This window comes from Rhineura floridana, chromosome 1 (assembly GCF_030035675.1).
Source record: "Rhineura floridana isolate rRhiFlo1 chromosome 1, rRhiFlo1.hap2, whole genome shotgun sequence".
Classification (NCBI taxonomy): domain Eukaryota; kingdom Metazoa; phylum Chordata; class Lepidosauria; order Squamata; family Rhineuridae; genus Rhineura; species Rhineura floridana.
The window spans coordinates 286,270,792-286,290,907 of NC_084480.1; the positions used below are offsets into that span (position 1 = coordinate 286,270,792).

A 20,116-nucleotide genomic window follows, 5' to 3' on the forward strand; every position below is an offset into this window, starting at 1 on the left:
ACCATGTCTGTTCAATAAAACACAAGCTGTCTCACATACAAGTAAACAAGCCCCATCTTGTTTCTCCAAAGCTCAGTTTGTTTTCCATCTGCCCTTCCCCTATGCCTCTGCAACCTGGTGAGCATCTGGAGTGGTGCAGCCAAACAAATCATGGTTAAGCAAAGTTGCTGGGTTCAGACTTAATGCCAACCCATAGTTAAAACAAGCCACAGTCCATAAGCCAAACAAGAAACCATGGCTTCATATCTTGGTTTGTCACCAGAAAACAAAGCATGATTAGTCTGCTGGGCTGGGTACAGTTGGTCAAACAAATCATACCTAAACAAACCATGGCTTAGCATTATGTGCAAAACCTATGTACAGAAGACAAGAAGAGAAAAAGACTTTAACAGAGTCACAAAAGGATTTTTATAGATCCTCTCTACAAATGCTAACAGTTTCCCATGCAAATTATCTAGGAGCTACATTTAATGTGAAAAAGTCCCCAGCACAACTTACAAAAAGCACGTTCTTTTTTTTTGCTTTCACATCCAAAAGGTCTAAGGGTAAAACCAATATATACACAGAAAATGGCTCTCTGTTAAATTCATTTCTTGTTCACATATCAACATGCAATTAGAATGGTATTCAGCCTCTTTCATAAAACCAAACTCAGTCTTAAATATGAAGGCAGCTTATAAAATATATGAAAAAAACTCTTCCACAGCAGTGATGCCAAAATATCCTTAAAACTTTAAGAGATTAATAAAATGCCATGAGGTGTCTACATAATAAATTTAAATATGACAGAAAATGGAAGGCATTGATATTTTAATTATTATTGTGAATACCGTTTAATTAGTTTGCGTTTCAAACAGTAATCAGTCTGGCAGTTTTGAAAGTGGTATTTTTGACAAATGGTTATACAACATGAATAGTAAACAATTCCCTATAGAACCCTGTACCATGGGTGCAGTGCAGAATACCTGTAAGCCTCAGGTACACTTAAGATTAAGTAACTTGTGGTCTTTAAGCACACTAGCAGAAAAAGTAATATGATGCTTTGCTTCCATTAGCAAAACTTTGCTTCCATTAAATAATTTAGAATCCTAGGAGATATCATTTAATTATAAATATTTAAAGCAAATTTTAGGCAATGGCTTATTAATAAGCTGCCTGAATATTAATTAGAAAGCAAAGATATTTCTAGTGGAACTTGTTAAAATAGTGTTCTTCCTTCCAAGCATAAAAGCAAGGGACCTGTTATTTTAAATTTTATTTATTGTAGAGTTTATATCTATATGACATATCCTTATACGTTATTGTAACTAAGCAATTGAAATAATCACATATTCTTCTCCTGCCTACCCATACTTCAATTTCTCCATTTTGTTTCCCTGCAGCTATTTTAGATTGCAAACCTCTTGGGACATGACCCTGTCATAACCTTTATTTGTAAAGCACCAGGCACATGGATGGCACTGAATAAATAAACAAATGCAATTTTCAATCATTCCCTGACTTCAGAAAAAAGGCAGCTGAATTTGACAAGTAATTTAAACAAAGCCTAAGAAGGCATTCAGACTGCACTCATTTCAGATTCAGTACTGCTAACTCCTTTTGTTTAGTGCTAAAGATGGACGGGGTGATTAGTTAATCAGTGTAAATTATGACAATGGTTATCAATCCCCCCCCCCACATCTTATCACACAAATTTAGTTTTTCATGAAGTGCCTTGTATTAGCATTTTCAGCTGCCAATTCAGGACATGTAGACTGATCTGCAAGGCTCCTGCTATACTGTTTTTTTTTTATTTGCTCTATTTTAAATTCTTAATATACGACGAGAAGTTTTACTCTAGGATTTGGGAACCTTCATCCTGTGAACCTAATTGGGCTTGGGTCCCAATTTGACCCGTGAAGTCATTTTCTTCAAGCCACGTCCACCTCCCCCACACCAAGTGTCGTAAGTGACATCAAGTGTGAAACAGGTAAGACTCCAAAGGAACAATCAGGAACTTAATGTGAGCTCCCGATTGTTCCTCTGCAAGTGAACCTTCCTGATAGCTGACAATGAGCCCTACTAGGTTTGGCTGCTCTACAGAATCCTCCATCAGGCAATGTGGCTACAGCAAGTTTCTCTGAAGGTGTGCTCTATTGCCAGCTAGCCGACAGGCACTGACAGTGTGCCTTCAAAGGGGCCCTTCTGAAGTTGTCACCTGATGTCATTTATGATTGTTGGCACACGTGAGTGGGGGAGGAAATGATCCAGCCTACTCGCTGGATCCAATTCCGCATCCCTGCTTGATCAGCCCAAAACAAGTAACTGAGCTAGCTTGTGACCCAGCTCCAAGCTACAAGGGCTAGCACCAGACTGCAGCAGCCTTGAAGACAGCAGCGGCACTACTGATGACAATGCCGGGGCTTAAATAGGCCTGGCCAAGTCAGCATATTACTGCACTGTGCAGGCATGCCTGCCATCATCCAAGATCATGGTGGGTGTGTTGATGCTCCTGGCGCGCATCTTGGATGATGGCAAGTATGTGCACATACGGTGCAGCAGGAAGTTGCATGGTCAGTCCACAACAGTGGTGGGGAGGTTATTGCCTGAGAGTTGGCTCCCGCTCCACGATCTGCCACCCGATGCTAGTGTGAATTGCTAAGCAGGAGCTACACCCACCCAGCCCCTGCAGAGAGCCCCTCTCAGTGCCAAGGCCCCTCAGCCAGTGCCCAACCTTGCCAGCCTACCCCCTTCTTATATCCACTAACCAACAAGCTGAGTCCAGAGACTTCATTTTCTTTGTTCTGCTGGAAACAGAAGATAGACAACCCTGTTAAATTCTATAAAAAAGCAAGCTCTGTATGGGTGGACACAGTCAGTCCTCATCCTCAGCAAGAGCTCAGATCTTAACTTTTTATCTTCTATTTGGTAAAAAGACCTCCACCAACAGCTCCCAGGCTCCCCACTCAGTGGTATAAGTATAAAACAAACCCCAAAAACCTAACATGACAAACAGATGGGCAGGTTGGGTATTTTGTTTTTCTAAATTAAAAAAAGCATTTATAAAGTTTATAGTATGACATCTAAGAGATACATAAAATAACAACAGCAATTCTGGTGGGGTGCAAAATAAACCTCTTAGCTCTCCAGTTTAAAAATTAATTTAAACAGATTTTAAAATAGATTTCAACAAAGTTCTTCCTTAGGCAAAAAAGCAGTTCTAGGTGTCTGACTACGTGTGTTGATTTGCGATAAAACTGTCCAATAAACTCTAGTTTATTCAAGTTAAAATTGTGGAGAAGATTCATCTTTGAAATCTATGTTTGTGGGAGTACACCTTTGTTTGCTGTATTGTCAGTCATCCATTAACTCAAGATAAGCCAGTTTTGCTATGTGGTCAATATACTTTTACAATGGCTACCTCAGGTAGAATTATATTTAAGCTCATCATAGATTTCCTTTGAATAAATCTGGGAGAAACTATGGACTATGCTGAAACAAAGGCATAGGCAGGACTACTGGGTAACAGACAGAACAGACCCCCTTTCCATTCTATTTTTCCTAATCTCTAACATTTGAAACTATTCCATTTTCTTCCCACATTATGAGCAAAGTAAAGAAGTAAAGCAGGGATGGGGAACCTCCAGCCTATGGATCAATCAGAGCATCCCAGGGGTCCAATTTGGCCCATGAAGCCATTTCCCCCAATCCATGCCCACCAGCTGACATTACTTATGAAATCAGATGATAGACTGGAGGACAGGTTTTAATCCTGCCTTGGCTGAGTGATCCTGTTCCCAGCAATGAACAAGATCACACAGCCAAGAATCAGGATTTAATCCCTGCTCACCAGCTTCCTGTACAGAAGCACCCTCTGAAGCAGGTTGTGTGTATGAGCACAAGCTGCTTCAGGCTCTTCTTCAAAGAAGCTTTGACAGAGGCTTTAAGACAGCCCCTGAGCTCCCATTTACTCAAACAGGAACACAGGGGCTGTTTTAAAGTTTTTACCAAGCCTTCTGGTGCTACCCTTATTTCTCCATTATTGGGGAGTTAAAGGGAGAGGGAGACAGAGACTTGGGGAAGTGTTTTTCAAGTCTCCCATCCATTTCCCTTTTAATTCTCCATGATTGAGAACTTAAAAGGGGAAGGGGAGAATTTGAAAGGAACAATCCATAACAATCCAACCTCTCCTAGCCACATTACAGTTAAAGCACAACTGCTACTTTGGGGTCTGGATTTGGCAGTGCTGTTTTAACCTTAAGAGCCCTAAATGTCTTGGAACTTGGTTACTTGAAAGGCCTCCTTCTTCCATATACTACTTACTCAAACTTTAAGATGTAGGGCTGTGCACTGGCTCCAGACAAATCCTAGATCCCACACTGAATTCGGCCAAGGATCCAGGATTTGCTTTGAGTGAGTCAAGGCAGGTCCAGAGTGGGTCAGGTTCACCCAGAGTACCCAGAGCAGTCAGGTGTTTAATGAAATCACATGTTTAATCATGGTTTTAAACCCTAATTTAAAACAGTCCAAATCTTAATGTTTGAACAGGTACTATATAGGAGGTGGTGGCCTTTGAGGTAACCTGGTCCCAAGGCATTTAGGGCTTGTAAGGTTAAAATCAGAAGAATTAAGCTCCAAACCAGATTGAGGGTGTCAGGGAGAGAGAAAAACCTTATTAAGACACTGATCCAAATGCTCCACCAAATAAATTGAAATGGATAATCATCAGGGAGAGGGCCTTTTTGGTAGTGGCACTCTAGGACAACTTTCCTAGACTTGTCTGCCACCAACTTTGTGGTCCTCTTTATTTTGAAAAATGTATTTTTATTGTGTTTTTACTTTTAATGTTTTGTTGTTTTATACTGTATTTTAAGCATTGCATTTGCTTTGTGAGCCAACCACATGTTATGGGGCAGCTATATATATTCAGTTAATAAATATATTATATTAGGCTCAAATATTATTTGCAAAAAACAAGTTAGCCTTAAAAATAGAAAGAACACCCATCACAACATATGAAATGTAATTACAGATTAAATGTTTTTAAAAGGCATATTCTCATTAACCTAGATTAAGCCAACATTATTAATATATCTGTTTGGTCAGAAAAAACTAATATCTGTTCTGAAAATGCATATAAATGTTGCAGTATTATGGTAGAATTGGACATCATAACTGATTATTAGAAAACAAGGGTTAGTAACCAGGGTTAGCCAGAACCTGTGAACTGCTGTAGACATAGCTATATAGATACCTTAAGTAGATTGCTTCTCTTGATACATGTGATTGGGACATGTAAGCAACAATTCAAAATATATCCCTACTTGCAGCACCAATTAATGTGCAACTCCTCTACGAGTCTGCAGAGCCTATGAAAACTTAAACTAGGATTCTGTTCTCTTCTGGCTGTTGTTCCCATGACAACAGCTCTCTAAATCACAGAAAACAGGTCAGGATTTTAGAACTACCCACAGTTTCCCCCACTGGTTTTATATTAACCAACCTGTTTAAGATCGTCAGAAGACCTGTTGCCATAGCAGCTGCTGGAAACACATGAAAAAGAAGAACTCCATTATGTTTTCACAGGGACAGCAAGGAGAGGCAGCTGCCTACATATCTGCCACTTCCTCCCTCATCATCTCTCACCCCTATCATTTTCAAATTTCATCTGTAAACCTCTTGAGTCTCTCTCACACATCTTAGAATGTTCTTCTCATCTCCTTTTCAATGTTTCAGTAGCACTGTGAGGCAAGGTGTGGGCTCCTATGCCCTAAATATAGCCTGGAGAAGAGGATGCCAGTGCTATTAAAACAAATTTATATGCCAGGGCCTCTCACAAAGTTGTTTGTGCATATATACATAGAAGATTGCTAAATATAGGTTGTTTTCAACACCATTTCTACTACAGCCGGCCTCCTTTATCATAATTAGTTGGTTTTGGAACCCAGAAATGGAGAGAAGGGGTGGCAGCGAAAACTGATTCATCCCATTTCAAGGGAGGGGTTTACAAGCCCTCGAGTGTGTGTCTTAATTTATTTCATTTAAAAGATGCAGGAGCTACAGCTCACTTAGGCAGCACAACAGAGATGCTTTGGCCCACAATGGCCACCATCCTTCCTTCTCTTCCAGGGTGCCCCCTAATGGCATATAAATGATTTTATAGATAAATTTGTGTTATCCCCATAGCATCTTTTGCAGAGGCTGCCGCAATTCCACCAAATCTTTTTCTAAGTTTTTAATAAAAGAGGAAAAAATGCAACCTTCCTCGTTGTTGTTAAGTGCCCTCCCCATTCCTTGTAACCATTTTGAAGGTCAAATGATGGCCCCCAAACTGACACCAAAACACCCACTGCCAGTTAGGCACCTGGAGATAAGAGTGGTGAATTGGGGGGTGGGGGGGTGGCAGCACTCATTTTGAACCACCCTGTTATATTTCTAAGAATAAGTCAACACAGAGAATGGGATTAGCCTCTTAGCCTCTCCTCCACAAAGTTTTTAAAAAGCCTGGAATGGCAGCAGATGGAACCATATTACTCCACCTCCTCTTACATTTAGTCCCAGTTCTGAAGGCACATGAGGCTGCTACCTTGATGAAGCTAAGTAGGTCTGGGTCTGATCAGTGCCTAAATGACTTCACTTTAGGTTTCATGATGGAAGAAAGGCAGGATATAATTGTAATAAAACACAAGTAAATTCATCAATTTAGCAGCTAGTAGCTTCTGGGCAACAAAAGGAGGAAAGTAACAATCAGGAAAATATTGAATTAAATTTGCAAAACTACATTAAAGCCAGCTAAGAGGATAATTTTGCTTTCAAGCTTCCAATGCATTCTAACAGGTGTGGTGGAGATTCTGATTCAAGCTTTTAATAGAATCGGGACTATGTATTACAAGCACTAAACTGGTACTCTTCTGGTATGGTAATTTGCATACTTGAGAGGTTATAGATACTACACGTTCAAGAGTGTGCATTTAGGATACATTTTAAAAAGGCAATATGGAAGAACATATTTAAACTTTAAGATGACACAGAAAGTCACACATATGTTGTTGTTATGTGCCTCCAAGTCGACTACGACTTATGGTGACCCTGTGAATCAGCGACCTCCAAGAGCATCTGTCATGAACCACCCTGTTCAGATCTTGTAAGTTCTGACACACATATAGAACAATTAAAAAACAAAATTCGGCTAGAAGACACTTGACACTGTACTTGATTGGACTGAAAAAACACAAATTCGTGTAAGATGAAAACTATCACATCTCAGAACTGGGCTCATACCGGGCAAACAGACTAAAGTCAAAAATCCAGATTACTCTGATGGGTAAGAAAAAAACCCTCTAAAATCTCTGGTCTAGCTACAAACATTTCCAAGTTGTCCCTGAACAGAAGGCTAACTGAGCTATGCACATGAGATGTATTAATATGAACAATTAGTTACCAAGGCAACAAGGACAAATATAACTGTGCTGCTTCATTGCACTATTCTCACAATTTTATTTTATTCATTAGAGTTCTCAAACTATTCACGAATTATGAACCTGTTATGCAACTAAACAGATGTTAGAGAATTAGTAGGTTAAGAAGGTTGCCGGCCAGCTTTCTTAAGAGTCCAATGGTTGCAAAACCCATTCTAATGCGTCTTTTGCCTAAGGTCTTGTGTTTGTTGTAGGAAAGGTGACATGTCTGAACTTTGTGTTGACACCATAAAAGAAATGACAAAAGGACTAAGTAATGAACTGTTAGAAGTATTAAAGATTAAGTGCACATCAGGAGAATGCAGAAATGTGTGGCCCTAAATTACATTTTTTAAGATGAAAAATTTCCCCGCACTGTTAGAGTTTCAAACTGTTTGTAATGATTGAAATAATAAGAACTGAAAATAATGCTCTTCCAGATAGCAATGACTCAAGCCCCACTCCCTCTTCTAAGATTATAGCTCACAGACGGGCAACCTGAAGCCTTAAGTTCATTTTTTGCAGCCTCAATGTCTCCTGAAGCTGCCCCATTCTTCCAATCTGTCCTTCCTGGCTGTTTCCTCCTTATTTTTCCTGCCCATTAAAATATTCCCCCGGCCCTGTTTCTATGTAGTTTCAGAAAATTGGAAGTGGTAGTATTTGATTTGATTTTTTAAAAATGATAACTTTCCATGGTTTGGGGAAAACAACATCCCCCGCCCCGTCCCCAGCCTCTGAGAACAAATTGGCAGGCTTTGACTTTGTGTAACGTGTGTATGGCACAATAAAATCAGAAAGGAATTACTTTCACTTGCTTTCCAGAACAACAACTGTACTAGTTTGTTGTGCTAAATAAAATGTGTATACTTGAGAATGACCCATCAAGCCTAATGCAGCTTACTTCTGTATAGATTGCACGGGACTGGAAATATGGCCTCCGAAAGATTACCTCCAAGGGAACACAGCTCTCAACAGAAAAAAAAAAAGCTTTCAACCTCTGGTGTAGTGTTAAATGTGTAGCCCTTGCGGCTCGTTGGCATGGATGACACATGCCTGCCTAAAATGTGTTTACGCGAACAACTTCAGTCATCCTACCATTCTTCATGGTTACTTCGAGCCAAAGCCAAACTGTCTGCCTATGGGATTTCCATAACCATTCCTCCATCACACTACTCCTTAAGGGCGAAGACATTGCTTAAGGAAAGAATTTTATTCTATGCCCAACGCTGGATGCTTTATTTGGCCTCCCAAACCTCCTTTTTGGTATGGTACCCCTGTTTCAAAACAACATTTGGTGCTGAACCATATCTCTCCTTTCTATCGGCCCCTCTGCAGAGATGGTCCTTTACCGCCCTGCGTCTGCAAACCATGCCCTCTGCAATGCTGGCGGGCCGTTATGCTAACACCCCCTATGATCTCAGAGTTTGCATTTGCTGTGCGGGTGAGACTGAGGACGTGGCCCATTACCTCCTGAGATGTCCCCTTTATCAGGCGCCCAGAGCTAAAATTTTAGACCCTATAATTCTTCTCATGCAGGACAGACCCGCTTTTGAACAAATAGCCATCCTTCTGGCAGGTTCAGATATTTACATAACATCTAAGGTCGCCACTTTTGCCCTCGTAGCCAAGAAGATTAGGGCTAGCTTTGTAAAACACTCGGAACTGTTTTGACGTTGTCTCACTGTTCAGTTTTTAACATAGAACTTTAAGGCTGTTTTAAGAAGAAAGATCCTATGGTATATAAATTTCCTGGTTGTTTGGCTGTTTTTATTGTACCTTTGTATTTTATGCTAGTGCACTTTATGCCCTTCTGTACTTTTTTTAACCTTTTGCGTTGGCTAATAGCTTTTAGCAATAAAGAATTGTTGTTGTAAAAATGTGCAGCCCAGTATGGGCCCTGGGCTTGCATGCACACATACACTCAGATGAGATACACTGCAAGGAGATTAGAAGCTTTTGCTTCTGCTTTTAAACCAACTAGTGTCCCATTATGCCTGAACTTGGAAAATTAATTAGGAACTATAGCTAGTGAAAAAAGCCAGGATCATAAACCATGGTTTGATCCTGGCTTATTTGAACTAACCATAATATCCCTCAAGTTCAGACATAATGGGGACCTCTGATTAGCTTAAAAGCAAAAGCAAAAGCTTCCAGTTACCAACACACAACCATGCCAAAAGAAACATAAAACCTAAGAAGGGTCTGCTGGTTTAGTTCAGTGGCCCTTCTAGCCCAGCATCCTGTTCATATAGTCACCAAACAGATGCCTATGGGAAGCACACAAGCAGGACCTGAGCGCTACAGCACTATCCCCTCCCTGAGGCTTGCGCATGTTAATTTGCAACAACAAACAAAAACCTCTCTGCACAATTTATCAGTCCTAACTATGCAAAAAGGAAAAAGAACTCAGTAAATCCTAGAAGAAGAATGTTAATAATAATATACTGAAAGCCCTGCCTTATATTTAAAGCTTTAAACTTCAATATGCAGTTGCATCTTGAACATAGCTTGCATGGAGTTGCAAACTGCATGGACGACTTTTGCATATTTGCAAGGAACACAAGTCCCTCTCTTTGCTGAGACATTTTATCTTTAGCTTTGACCTTCTTGCAGAGCTGAAATGGCACACTTTGCACATGAAGGCCCTTTTCCCTCTCATCTGCTCCTTGATGAACAGCTGATAGTCAGGAGGAGCCAAAAGAAATCCAACTGGAAGCACATGCCAGGGATTCTCCAGTCCTACCCTTAACCACACAATGATAAACTCCAGTTAATTCAAAATGGAAAAAAGCTTTTCATCTCTGGCATCAGGTCCAGCGCCAGCAGGTGGCCAGTTTGGGCACTGGCTGAAGGTCCTACAGCTACCCGAGAGCCCCTGCAGCTGGGAGGGTGGAGCTCCACAATCCCTGCCAGCACTGGGTTATGGGCTGCAACTAGATGGTTGCACAGATTATGGAGCAGGAGCTCTACTCTCCTAGCTGACAGCACCCCTTAAATACACCTGGGCACAGGGCCGCCTCCAGAAATGCAGGGGCCCTTGGGCATCAGCTTGCCCTGGGCCCCGGTGTGTGCACGCGCATACGCATGCACGCATGCACCCCCACACCCCCCATGTCCTCCCTACCTGTCTAGTTTTTTACCATTGCCCTTAATGAAGATGGAGGCCTCAGTTTCCCTAAGGGGAATGAAGCCTCCGCTGCCATCTTTGTTGATGGCACACGTGCTTCCTACGTGCGCACATCTCTGCCATCAACTAAGATGGCAGCAGCGGCTTCAGTACCTTAGGAAAGCTGCGGCCACCATCTTCATTAAGGGCAATGCTAAAAAGCCGGCTGACAGGTAAGTGGGGTGTGTGGGGGGACTGTGGATCGCAGAAGGGGAACGAAGGGCCCCTCAGGGGCTCCTGCAGCTCTGGGGCCCTCAGGCCAGTGCCCAACCTGGCCACCCTTTAGAACCGGCCCTGCCTGGGCGCTTCACCTCACACATCAGCATGTCAGTTGGATGACGGCAGGTGTGTGCACCGATGTGTGATGTGGTGCAACTGAGGTGTATTTGTGTGCTCAGGCACGCACACAAGTGGTGAGACAGGAGCTTGCAGCAGGCTGGTGTCTGGGGCTCCGTGGTGGGCTGGTGTTGGTCCTGTCTGGCACAGCCACAAGGAGGAAGAACAGGGAGAGAAAGTGCATACACCCAACCCTCATGCATTTTTAACACTAAGCCAGATAAGCTCTGGCCTGCCACTCCCTTCCCAGAGAAGGTGAGAAACCATACCCAAGGGCTATTACACATAGAAAGAACTGTACAGAAATGGATTTGCAAAGTAATTGTTTTTTAAAATACACTGGAATGAAGTAAGCTATGATGTAATGCAGTAAGACGTTCTGCAAAGAAACTAATAGAATAGCAATTTACATTTTCTTGAGGTTTCAGTCTAAATTCTATATATTATCTTTAATTATTTCAGTGATTAAATCATGTTATTCTATTATCTAATCAAATGTCACATTTGTAGTGCTAATTAAATACTTGCTATTTACAATGTCATCATTTATACTGATTATTATGTTTTAATGTATTTGTTGTTCTAAGACTACATTAACAAATTATGCCTTTAGTAACAGATGGCTTTAAAAACTGTTCAAGGCTAAAAAATGTACTTAAATAACAGTGAAATGGCAACACATGATCTACGTGTTCTGTGTTTAATGTTAAACAATCTGGATACCAGACCTGTTTGCTAGTGAGCTTAGCAAAGGCAGGAATCTTCCCTTTGGCACCGATGTAAAATACATTTGAATTAGTTATTCTACCCAGGAAAAAGAGACGCACTTCACTTAATGTGTAAATGCAGTTAAGATAATTGATTCAATCAGTACTGATGAGGCTTTTAACAGTTATCTTTCTAAATTAAATCAATTCCTAGTACTAATGCCTGTGTTATTAGCCATTACGAAAACTTATCTCTTTTTGGAATGTAGACTCTGATTCATTTGTTAAAGGAATAATGCAAAAATTAGTCCTTTCTATTAAAGCTGTTCTTCAGGTCACAGTAAGAGTCTGCTTTTAAATTATATACAAGAGAAAAATACAATACTAAATTATAGGCCAGGCAACTGATTTAGGCCAGGCAACCTGATCTAGCTAGGAACCTCATGTACATATTGTAAGCTGGATGGGGAACTATGTGTTCAACTAATTGCTGAGTTTGTTTTTCTCTCTTTCCAATTTAGCAGAGATTTAAAAAATAAAAATCACAGATGTGTTTGGTGATCATACAGATCCATGAAGCCCTGTGCCTTGGATCAATATCATTTCGGTGCTGGTAAGCACTGTGATTTTTTTTTTTACAATCCATTTTACCAATGTAAGCTTTAATTTTATGGTGTTTGGGGGGGCATGCTATGTAAAATCATGCAAGTTCAATATGATCCTTTTTAATTTTACCAGATCTTACTTTTACCCAGGCACACATGGCTCTCTGTCTAAAATGCAAATATAATCACAGGCCCCAAAAGATTGGTGAACCTTTGTATACTGATGGTCTTAATTGGCAGTGCCTAACTTGGAAGAAGATCTTGGGGTCACAGTGGAGAGCTCAAAGAAAACCCCATTCTCGTGTGCAAGAGATGTGAAAATTAGGATTGCCAGATCTCCGTTTTTCAGCCTGAGACTCTGGTTTTTGGGGGTCCCCTCCGGCTCTGCGGCTGGCTCACTGTAATCTTTGGACTTTCAGCTTTCACTAAAAAAAAAAAAAAGTTTCTAGGTGGTCTGGTTCCAGAGATGCACACCAAAACGTCAGCTGCCCACTCCCCCACAACTTCTTGGTTGCTCTAAGAACATAAGAACATAAGAGCCTGCTGGATCAGGCCAGTAGCCCATCTAGTCCAGCATCCTGTTCTCACAGTGGCCAACCAGGTGCCTGGGGGAAGCCCACAAGCAGGACCTGAGTGCAAGAACACTCTCCCCTCCTGAGGCTTATGTCAACTGGTTTTCAGAAGCATACTGCCTCTGACTAGGGTGGCAGAGCACAGCCATCATGGCTAGTAGCCATTGATAGCCCTGTCCTCCATGAATTGGTCTAATCTTCTTTTAAAGCCATGCAAGCTGGTGGCCATTACGGCGTCTTGTGGGAGCAAATTCCATAGTTTAACTATGCACTGAGTAAAGAAGTACTTCCTTTTTTCTGTCCTGAATCTTCCAACATTCAGCTTCTTTGAATGTCCACGAGTTCTAGTATTATGAGAGAGGGAGAAGAACTTTTCTCTATCCACTTTCTCAATGCCATGCATAATTTTATACACTTCTATCATGTCTCCTCTGACCCGCCTTTTCTCTAAACTAAAAAGCCCCAAATGCTGCAACCTTTCCTCATAAGGGAGTCGCTCCATCCCCTTGATCATTCTGGTTGCCCTCCTCCAAACCTTCTCCAACTCTATAATATCCTTTTTGAGATAAGGCAAGCAGAACTGTACACAGTATTCCAAATGTGGACGCGCCATAGATTTATACAACGGCATTATGATATCGGCTGTTTTATTTTCAATACCTTTCCTAATTATCCCTAGCATGGAATTTGCCTTTTTCACAGCTGCCGCACACTGGGTCGACATTTTCATCCTGCTGTCCACTACAACCCTGAGGTCTCTCTCCTGGTCGGTCACCACCAGTTCAGACCCCATGAGCGTATATGTGAAATTCAGATTTTTTGCCCCAATATGCATAATTTTACACTTGTTTATATTGAATTCTAACTCTAAGTTCCGCTCTAATCCCTGCCCTTTCAGGTTTTTAGCCAATAAGAAATCAGGGTTGTGATTGACAAGGAATGATAAAGACAAATATTTAGAGTCAAATTGAATTGTCTGCCTTCAAGTTGAGTCTGACTTATGGTGACCCTATGAACAGCGTTGTATTCAGAGGGGGTTTAGCATTGCCTCCCTCTGAGGCTGAGAGGCAGTGACTGGCCCTACTTGGATATGGATATCTTTGAAGAGGATCCCTTGTCAAGCTTTACCAACAACACAATCTAAACCATATCTACTGAGAAGCAAGTCCTACTGAGTTCTATGGGGCTTAGTCCCTTAGTAAATGTGGTTAGAATTGCAGCTCTTCAGGGTCATCCATCTTTATTCCTGAGTGCTCCCATCTAATCTCCACAAGACTAGGGTCCTTTCTTCCTACAATGGCCTTCTGGTGACTGGCCTGGCCTGGCCTGAGGGCACTTGAACCCTTTTTGCCAGAAGCTAATTGGCTAGATTAAATGTTCCCTACCCAGGCTCCATTTTTAGCTAAGATTTCTATCTTAATTTCCAATCAGATAAATGTTTTTGTATGAATTGTATGTGCCAAGCAACTGTGATTGATGCTTAATGTATCATGCTTAAAGACATCACTTGGACCTGCCCCATGATGTCACTTGGACCCACCCCATGACGTCACTCGGGCCCACCCCCAAAATCTCAGGGTTTGGGATGCTTCTGACCTGGCAACCCTAGTGAAAATGGTAAATTCCATACAAGGGGTTATTAAAAAGGAATCAAAAATAAAACTGCCTATATCATAATAGCTTTTATACAAATCAGTGGTGCAATCATCCTTGGGATACTGTGTTCAGCTCTTCTCAAAAAGCACTGTAGAACTGGAAAAGTATAGAAAAAGGAAACCAAAGTGGTTGACCGGCCAGAGTACCTTCCCAAGGAGGAAAGGCTAAATTGTTGAGTTTTTTAGTTTATATTAAAAATGCAATGAGATAGGGACATGATAGAGGCTTATAAAATTATGTGTGGTTTGCAGTGAGCAAGGGAGTTATCTCATAATATTAGAGCTGAGGGTCAATGAAAGTGATTGGCAGGGAGCTTCAGAAAAGACAAAAGGGAAAAAAAGCATTTTACCACACAACATAAATAATGTATGGAATTTGTTGCCACAAGATGTGGTAGAAGGGGATATAAAATAAAATAAATAAATAATTCAAACAATTCATGGAGGGTAACTATTAACAGCTGTTAATCATGATGGATATATGTTATCTTCAGGTTCCGATACCAATAACTGGGAAGCAAGAGCAGATGAGGGCTTGTAGATTTCCTAGAGAAATCTGGGTGACCACTGGAGGAAACACTATGCTGGACCTCTGGTCTGATTCAGTAAGGCTCTTGTGTTCTGAAGTGACAATATGTAGCAGAAATGTAGAACGAAACACTGTGGAATTTCCTCTTTATTCAGTGCTTGTTCATGTAAACAAACAGCACCCAGAATAGCAGCCCTGAGACAAGCTCCAACTTTATAAACAAGCAACTAATTCTCACAACCATAATGATAACTATATTTTTTTTCGGGAGCTTTTAAACATCACATGGTATTTCTTTATTATTTTCAAGCAGTAAGCAGATGGGGAGACAATCTCTTCCAGTCAACTACAATCCTAAAAGGCAGGCAAAAGAATATCTATATACTTGCAATTATGTTTCCTTTCAATTTCAGTATTGTCATCAATGAGCAATCCTCTGAACTGACTCTTATGCTTGCACTTAGGTGACCCTGGGTGAATTATTAAAAACTCAGCCCTATTAAAAAGAACTAGTATACCAACTTCCGTAACAGATTGATAAACATTAAACTTGTATCTTGCTGAGAACAGCTACATTATCATAAGAATTGCATTGGACATTGATTTATTTTTACATTTTGGAATTTAATCTGCTACCCTATTCTCTTACAACATACAAAATTAGTCATTCCTTGTTGCATTCATTGATAAAATCCTTAACTACACCCCACTAAGCCAAAATCCAACAGAGCTAGAACAGAGTTGTTTAGCACTGAAAGTTATCCATTATTTATAATTTGCATGAATTATTTAGACTGTACGTCAGCAATCTAAAAAATTAATGCCAATTTTAGAAATATATGAAATGCATGCTCCACAGCAAATTATTCTTTTGCAAGTGTCATACCTTTAGCCAGTAACATGAATAATACTTTCAAAAGTATTTTTGTCTAAGAAATGAACTTGGATTCAAACCCTTAAAAAAATATGTTGAATTTTCCATGGACTATATTCTCAGAACATCTACAACAACGATTACAATCTGTTGGTTCATAGGACGAACTACAAAGTGCAACAATGAAAATAACACCATAGTCTGTATACTTTCATGCATGAGCACTGCTATCCCAAAAATGGCTTCTGCGTTCTAAGAATTGCAGTTATTTAAGACTGCTGAGATTCCCTGGGAGGAATAAAGTTACCAGAATTTCCCAAGTTAAATGTACTGATTTAACTCAATTTTCTCATGAGTGGCCTTAATGTACACAGCCATACAGTTAAAGTTGGCAATGCAAGTGAATTATTGATCTATTAAGGTAGCTAAAATCTAGCTTTCATTGGCTGTACAGTTGTGATGTCATACATAGCAATTAGGGAGGTATTCATTTGGTCCACTTTTTAACTGGCTTGGTCTGAGGCTCCTGAACTTGCTTATGGATCAGAATGCAGCTCACAGTCGAATTACACACTTGCCCAGATTTTGCAATGCGTTTTCAGTGCATAAAAAGTACACACAAAAATAGTGTTTTACATAAAAGATGCATACACAATGGCCATTTTACTGATAAATACATTGAAAAACATTTATTTTACATTAAAAAGTGTGTACAAAAGGCATTCAAAAGGACAGGAAGGGACGGGACAGACCCATGACTGACTGCCAGTGAGACTGAAACAGGGTGAAATTAGCTTCTAGATACAGGATGTTCACAAACATCCTTAACTGCTGAAAATGAACAGTCAGATTCACTAATTTCAGGGGTAGGTAGGAAAAAAAGAAAGAGATGGATCATGAGAAGGAAGAGAGTATTTTATGTATCAAGTGAATAATATTTTATTTATCAAGAAACTGCCCTTTTCAGAGAAACTTTGTCAAGACTTCCTCCCTTAGGAAACATCTTCTCATAACTGGGGAAATCCTTCCCATTGGGAACAAAGGTTCTGTGGAGTTTTCCATCTCTTATGACAATTCACTAATTTCTGATTAATCCATAACTAGAAATGTGACATCTACCTATTGGAATGGACAAGCCTCTCCTCCAACAAAAGAAGGAATGTACCAGAAACAAAGTACCCATGCACAGGCATGCACGGGGGGGGGGACCAGCTCAGTGGGGCTCACACTACTGCGGAGAGGGGGATGGTTAATAGTATCACCTGTATAAAAGAAATACTAAGTCAGATACAAGAAACCAACAAGACAGACCAGGCTACCTCTACATCACTAGGTTCAACCTTATTTTACATGATTTAATACTCCAAAATGCATGTTTGCTACATATGTTGCTCCAATGTGCATGTACTAATTTGGGAAATACACACAGTGCCAGGACAAGTCCCCAATAGCAAAGAAGGGGAGGGACCACTAGAATGCAAAACATGAAATTCACAGCCCAAAAACCCTATACTGGATCTTGGATGATGTTACATTGATATGGGGCCATGTTCTTAAAGAGATGGACGCTGTCCTAAGAATCCTGTATAGCGTTCATTTATGCTTACCTCATTTAGAAATACTACATCAATAGGCAGACAGCATGCAAATATATCAGGAAAGCAAACTCTATAAGCAGTACTTACAAAATCAAAATCACCATCTTGAGGAACCTTCCAGGTATCAGGGAAGACATTCTTCGATATGTGGTAAGATTCATGCATATTCTGGTTGCAGTTTTCATGGCTTTTATTCTTGGAATCTTGTTTATCAAAATAGTCCATAAAAGAAGGTCGCTGAGCCTGTGGTGATGTAGCATTTCCTGGTTTGAAAAGTAGAAGACTGAGATTAAAATTTAAAAAAGAGCAATAACTTCCAAGTAAATTGTGCTTACAGTTGTGCTGATCAAAAGTTACCAATAACAATCTAAGACAGTGTAACCATTCGTTTCCTAGCAATTAGGCTCACAGGATAGAGAGACAGGACAAACAAGCAGAAGGCATATAATCAGAATGACAGAAACCGAATGGAATACTGTTGTGTTTCAAGCAAGTAGAAATGTGGCTTATGGCTTAGTTAACTCAAGATACATCTACATAATTAAACTTAGTTCAATTAGTATAACTTCCTCAAGTTTGGGGAACTGTAGAGTTTTATAAGACTACAGAGCTGTTTTATATGTAAGGGCAGAGCTACAATGGCTTTTCCGAATGGCTTCTGCTTTCTAAGAATTGCAGTTATCTAAGACTGCTGAGATTCCCTGGAAGGAATGAAGTTACCAGAACTCCTCAAGGTATGGAATAACATTTCAAATCTGATCAAGACATGCCCTTAGAGTAGGGGTTCGCAGCATGGTGTCCCTGAGTGCACTGGTGCCCTTGAGGTCTTACCCTGGTGCTCACAAGACCTCTGAACCTACCCCCCCCACTCACTGCCCCCTTGGTCATGAGGTAGTTACCCTTTTCTCCCTTGAAAAGTTCATATTGCTGATGGAAGAAGATGGAACAGTGACACTCTTTTCCACTTCTTCTTTCAGCCCTATATACTTTTCTAGGCTCAGATTAATTCTACTGGAAGCGGCCAGAGAGGGAGGCATACAGCACTCACTCAAAAATCCAAATGTATCCATGACTAGACCTCTGCTTAGAGATCTTACTTTCCTTTACCATGGCCAGCACCAGCCTGCTCCACATGCACGGCACCTGCCTATTTCACCTACCTCTCTCCTGTCTTCATTGCTCCATGCGCTGCACACGCAGGGCTGCCATCAACCAAGATGGCAGTGGCAGCTTTTCCCGCTGCCATCTTGGCTGATGGCATGCATGCATGGTACACTATGTGCACGCACATGCCTGCCATCAACCAAGATGGAGGTAGGGGTATTAGACCCTTAAAGAAGCTTTCACCATCATCTTGGTTGATGGTAGCCCTGTGTGCGCAGCACGCACAGCAGCAAAGACAGGAGAGAGGTAGGTGGAGCGAGTGAATGGGCGGGCTGCCTAGAAGCTCCCTGCCACGGATCGCAGAAGGGGAGTGCTATTTTCCCACCCTAATGAGGGGTCTCTCTGGGCTGCAGGGGCCCTTGGCCAGGGCCCAATCTGGCTTCCCTTGGGCACCGGTGCCCTCTCCTTCACAAAGTTAAGTGGGGAAAAGAAAGGAGCACAAGTTTGTAGGACAGAAATGTTCAATATCATACAAAGGATTAATTACACTTTTGCAGAGAAGATTCTAATGCAGATATGTTTTTAAGTGTATTAACTTCATACAATTTTACTTTGCAAAACAAACCTCGTGTAAAAAAACCCAAAGACTCACTATATCAAAGAAAATGCTTAGGGTTCTATTCAACATAGTGCTAAGCCACTGGTTCTGTCAGAACAAGGATTTCTCCTTGTGCAATGGAATTTTCTCCTCCTTCCCCTTTGTGCCCCCTAAAAATGTTCTGAGGGCTCCCCCTGCCCTCCTGAACAGACTTGGGGATGGAAGAGGGGGAGTCCTGTTGCACTAGCTCTAATCTTTGCGCTACTGCAATTATTTAGTTGAATACCGCCATCAAAATCTAGTATTTCTTCTCCCAGTAACTTTTCAGTTTTTTACATAGGCTCTATTTTATATAAATGGTTCCTCACATGAAAACAAGGGAGCAAAAACTCTATCTTCACCCACAGCATGTAAAAGATTCTGGAGGATTCTTTGTCAATACCTATAAAGCTTGCACAGAATTGTGAGAAATGTTTTACAGAATCAACATCATGGATTCATACTTGTCTTGAATATACTGCCATCTGTTACATAAAAAATTAGTTTAACGCCTTATGCAACCACCATACAGTTAAAGTAAGTGATTTTATGTTCAGTTTAGATTTTACAGTGCAGCAGTACATGTGCCATACAACACACTTTATCCATCCAAGTATTTCTCCAGAGACTAAGACAGAATAATAGAATGACCTATATCATTAAAAACATATTGTTTGACTCAAATAATAATGGGTTGTGTATAACGTTAGTCATACTCAGAGCAGACCCACAGCAATTAATACTTACATCTAATTTAGGTCCATTAATTTCAGGGGGCTTACTCTTTGTAGAACACAGTTGGATTCTATTAACTATCTTCCCTAGAAAACATACTAGTAATACAGAGGAATCCTAGATGATTGCAGAGCATTTTTGGTACCCAACTAGAACTTACTG

General features: G+C 40.7%; 1 protein-coding gene across 5 annotated transcripts in view; it reads right to left on the bottom strand.

Moving 5' to 3' along the window:
• Positions 1-20,116, bottom strand: part of STK3 (serine/threonine kinase 3) — a 185,442-nt gene that overhangs the window by 67,871 nt on the left and 97,455 nt on the right. For 4 of the 5 annotated variants that reach the window (XM_061603774.1, XM_061603805.1, XM_061603785.1 and 1 more), the window contains one exon: positions 17,566-17,741. In XM_061603774.1, the coding sequence (XP_061459758.1) occupies positions 17,566-17,741 (176 nt within the window). Of the gene's footprint in view, positions 1-15,154; positions 17,143-17,565; positions 17,742-20,116 lie in introns of those variants that run through there. The other variant, XM_061603816.1, reaches the window with a different exon arrangement.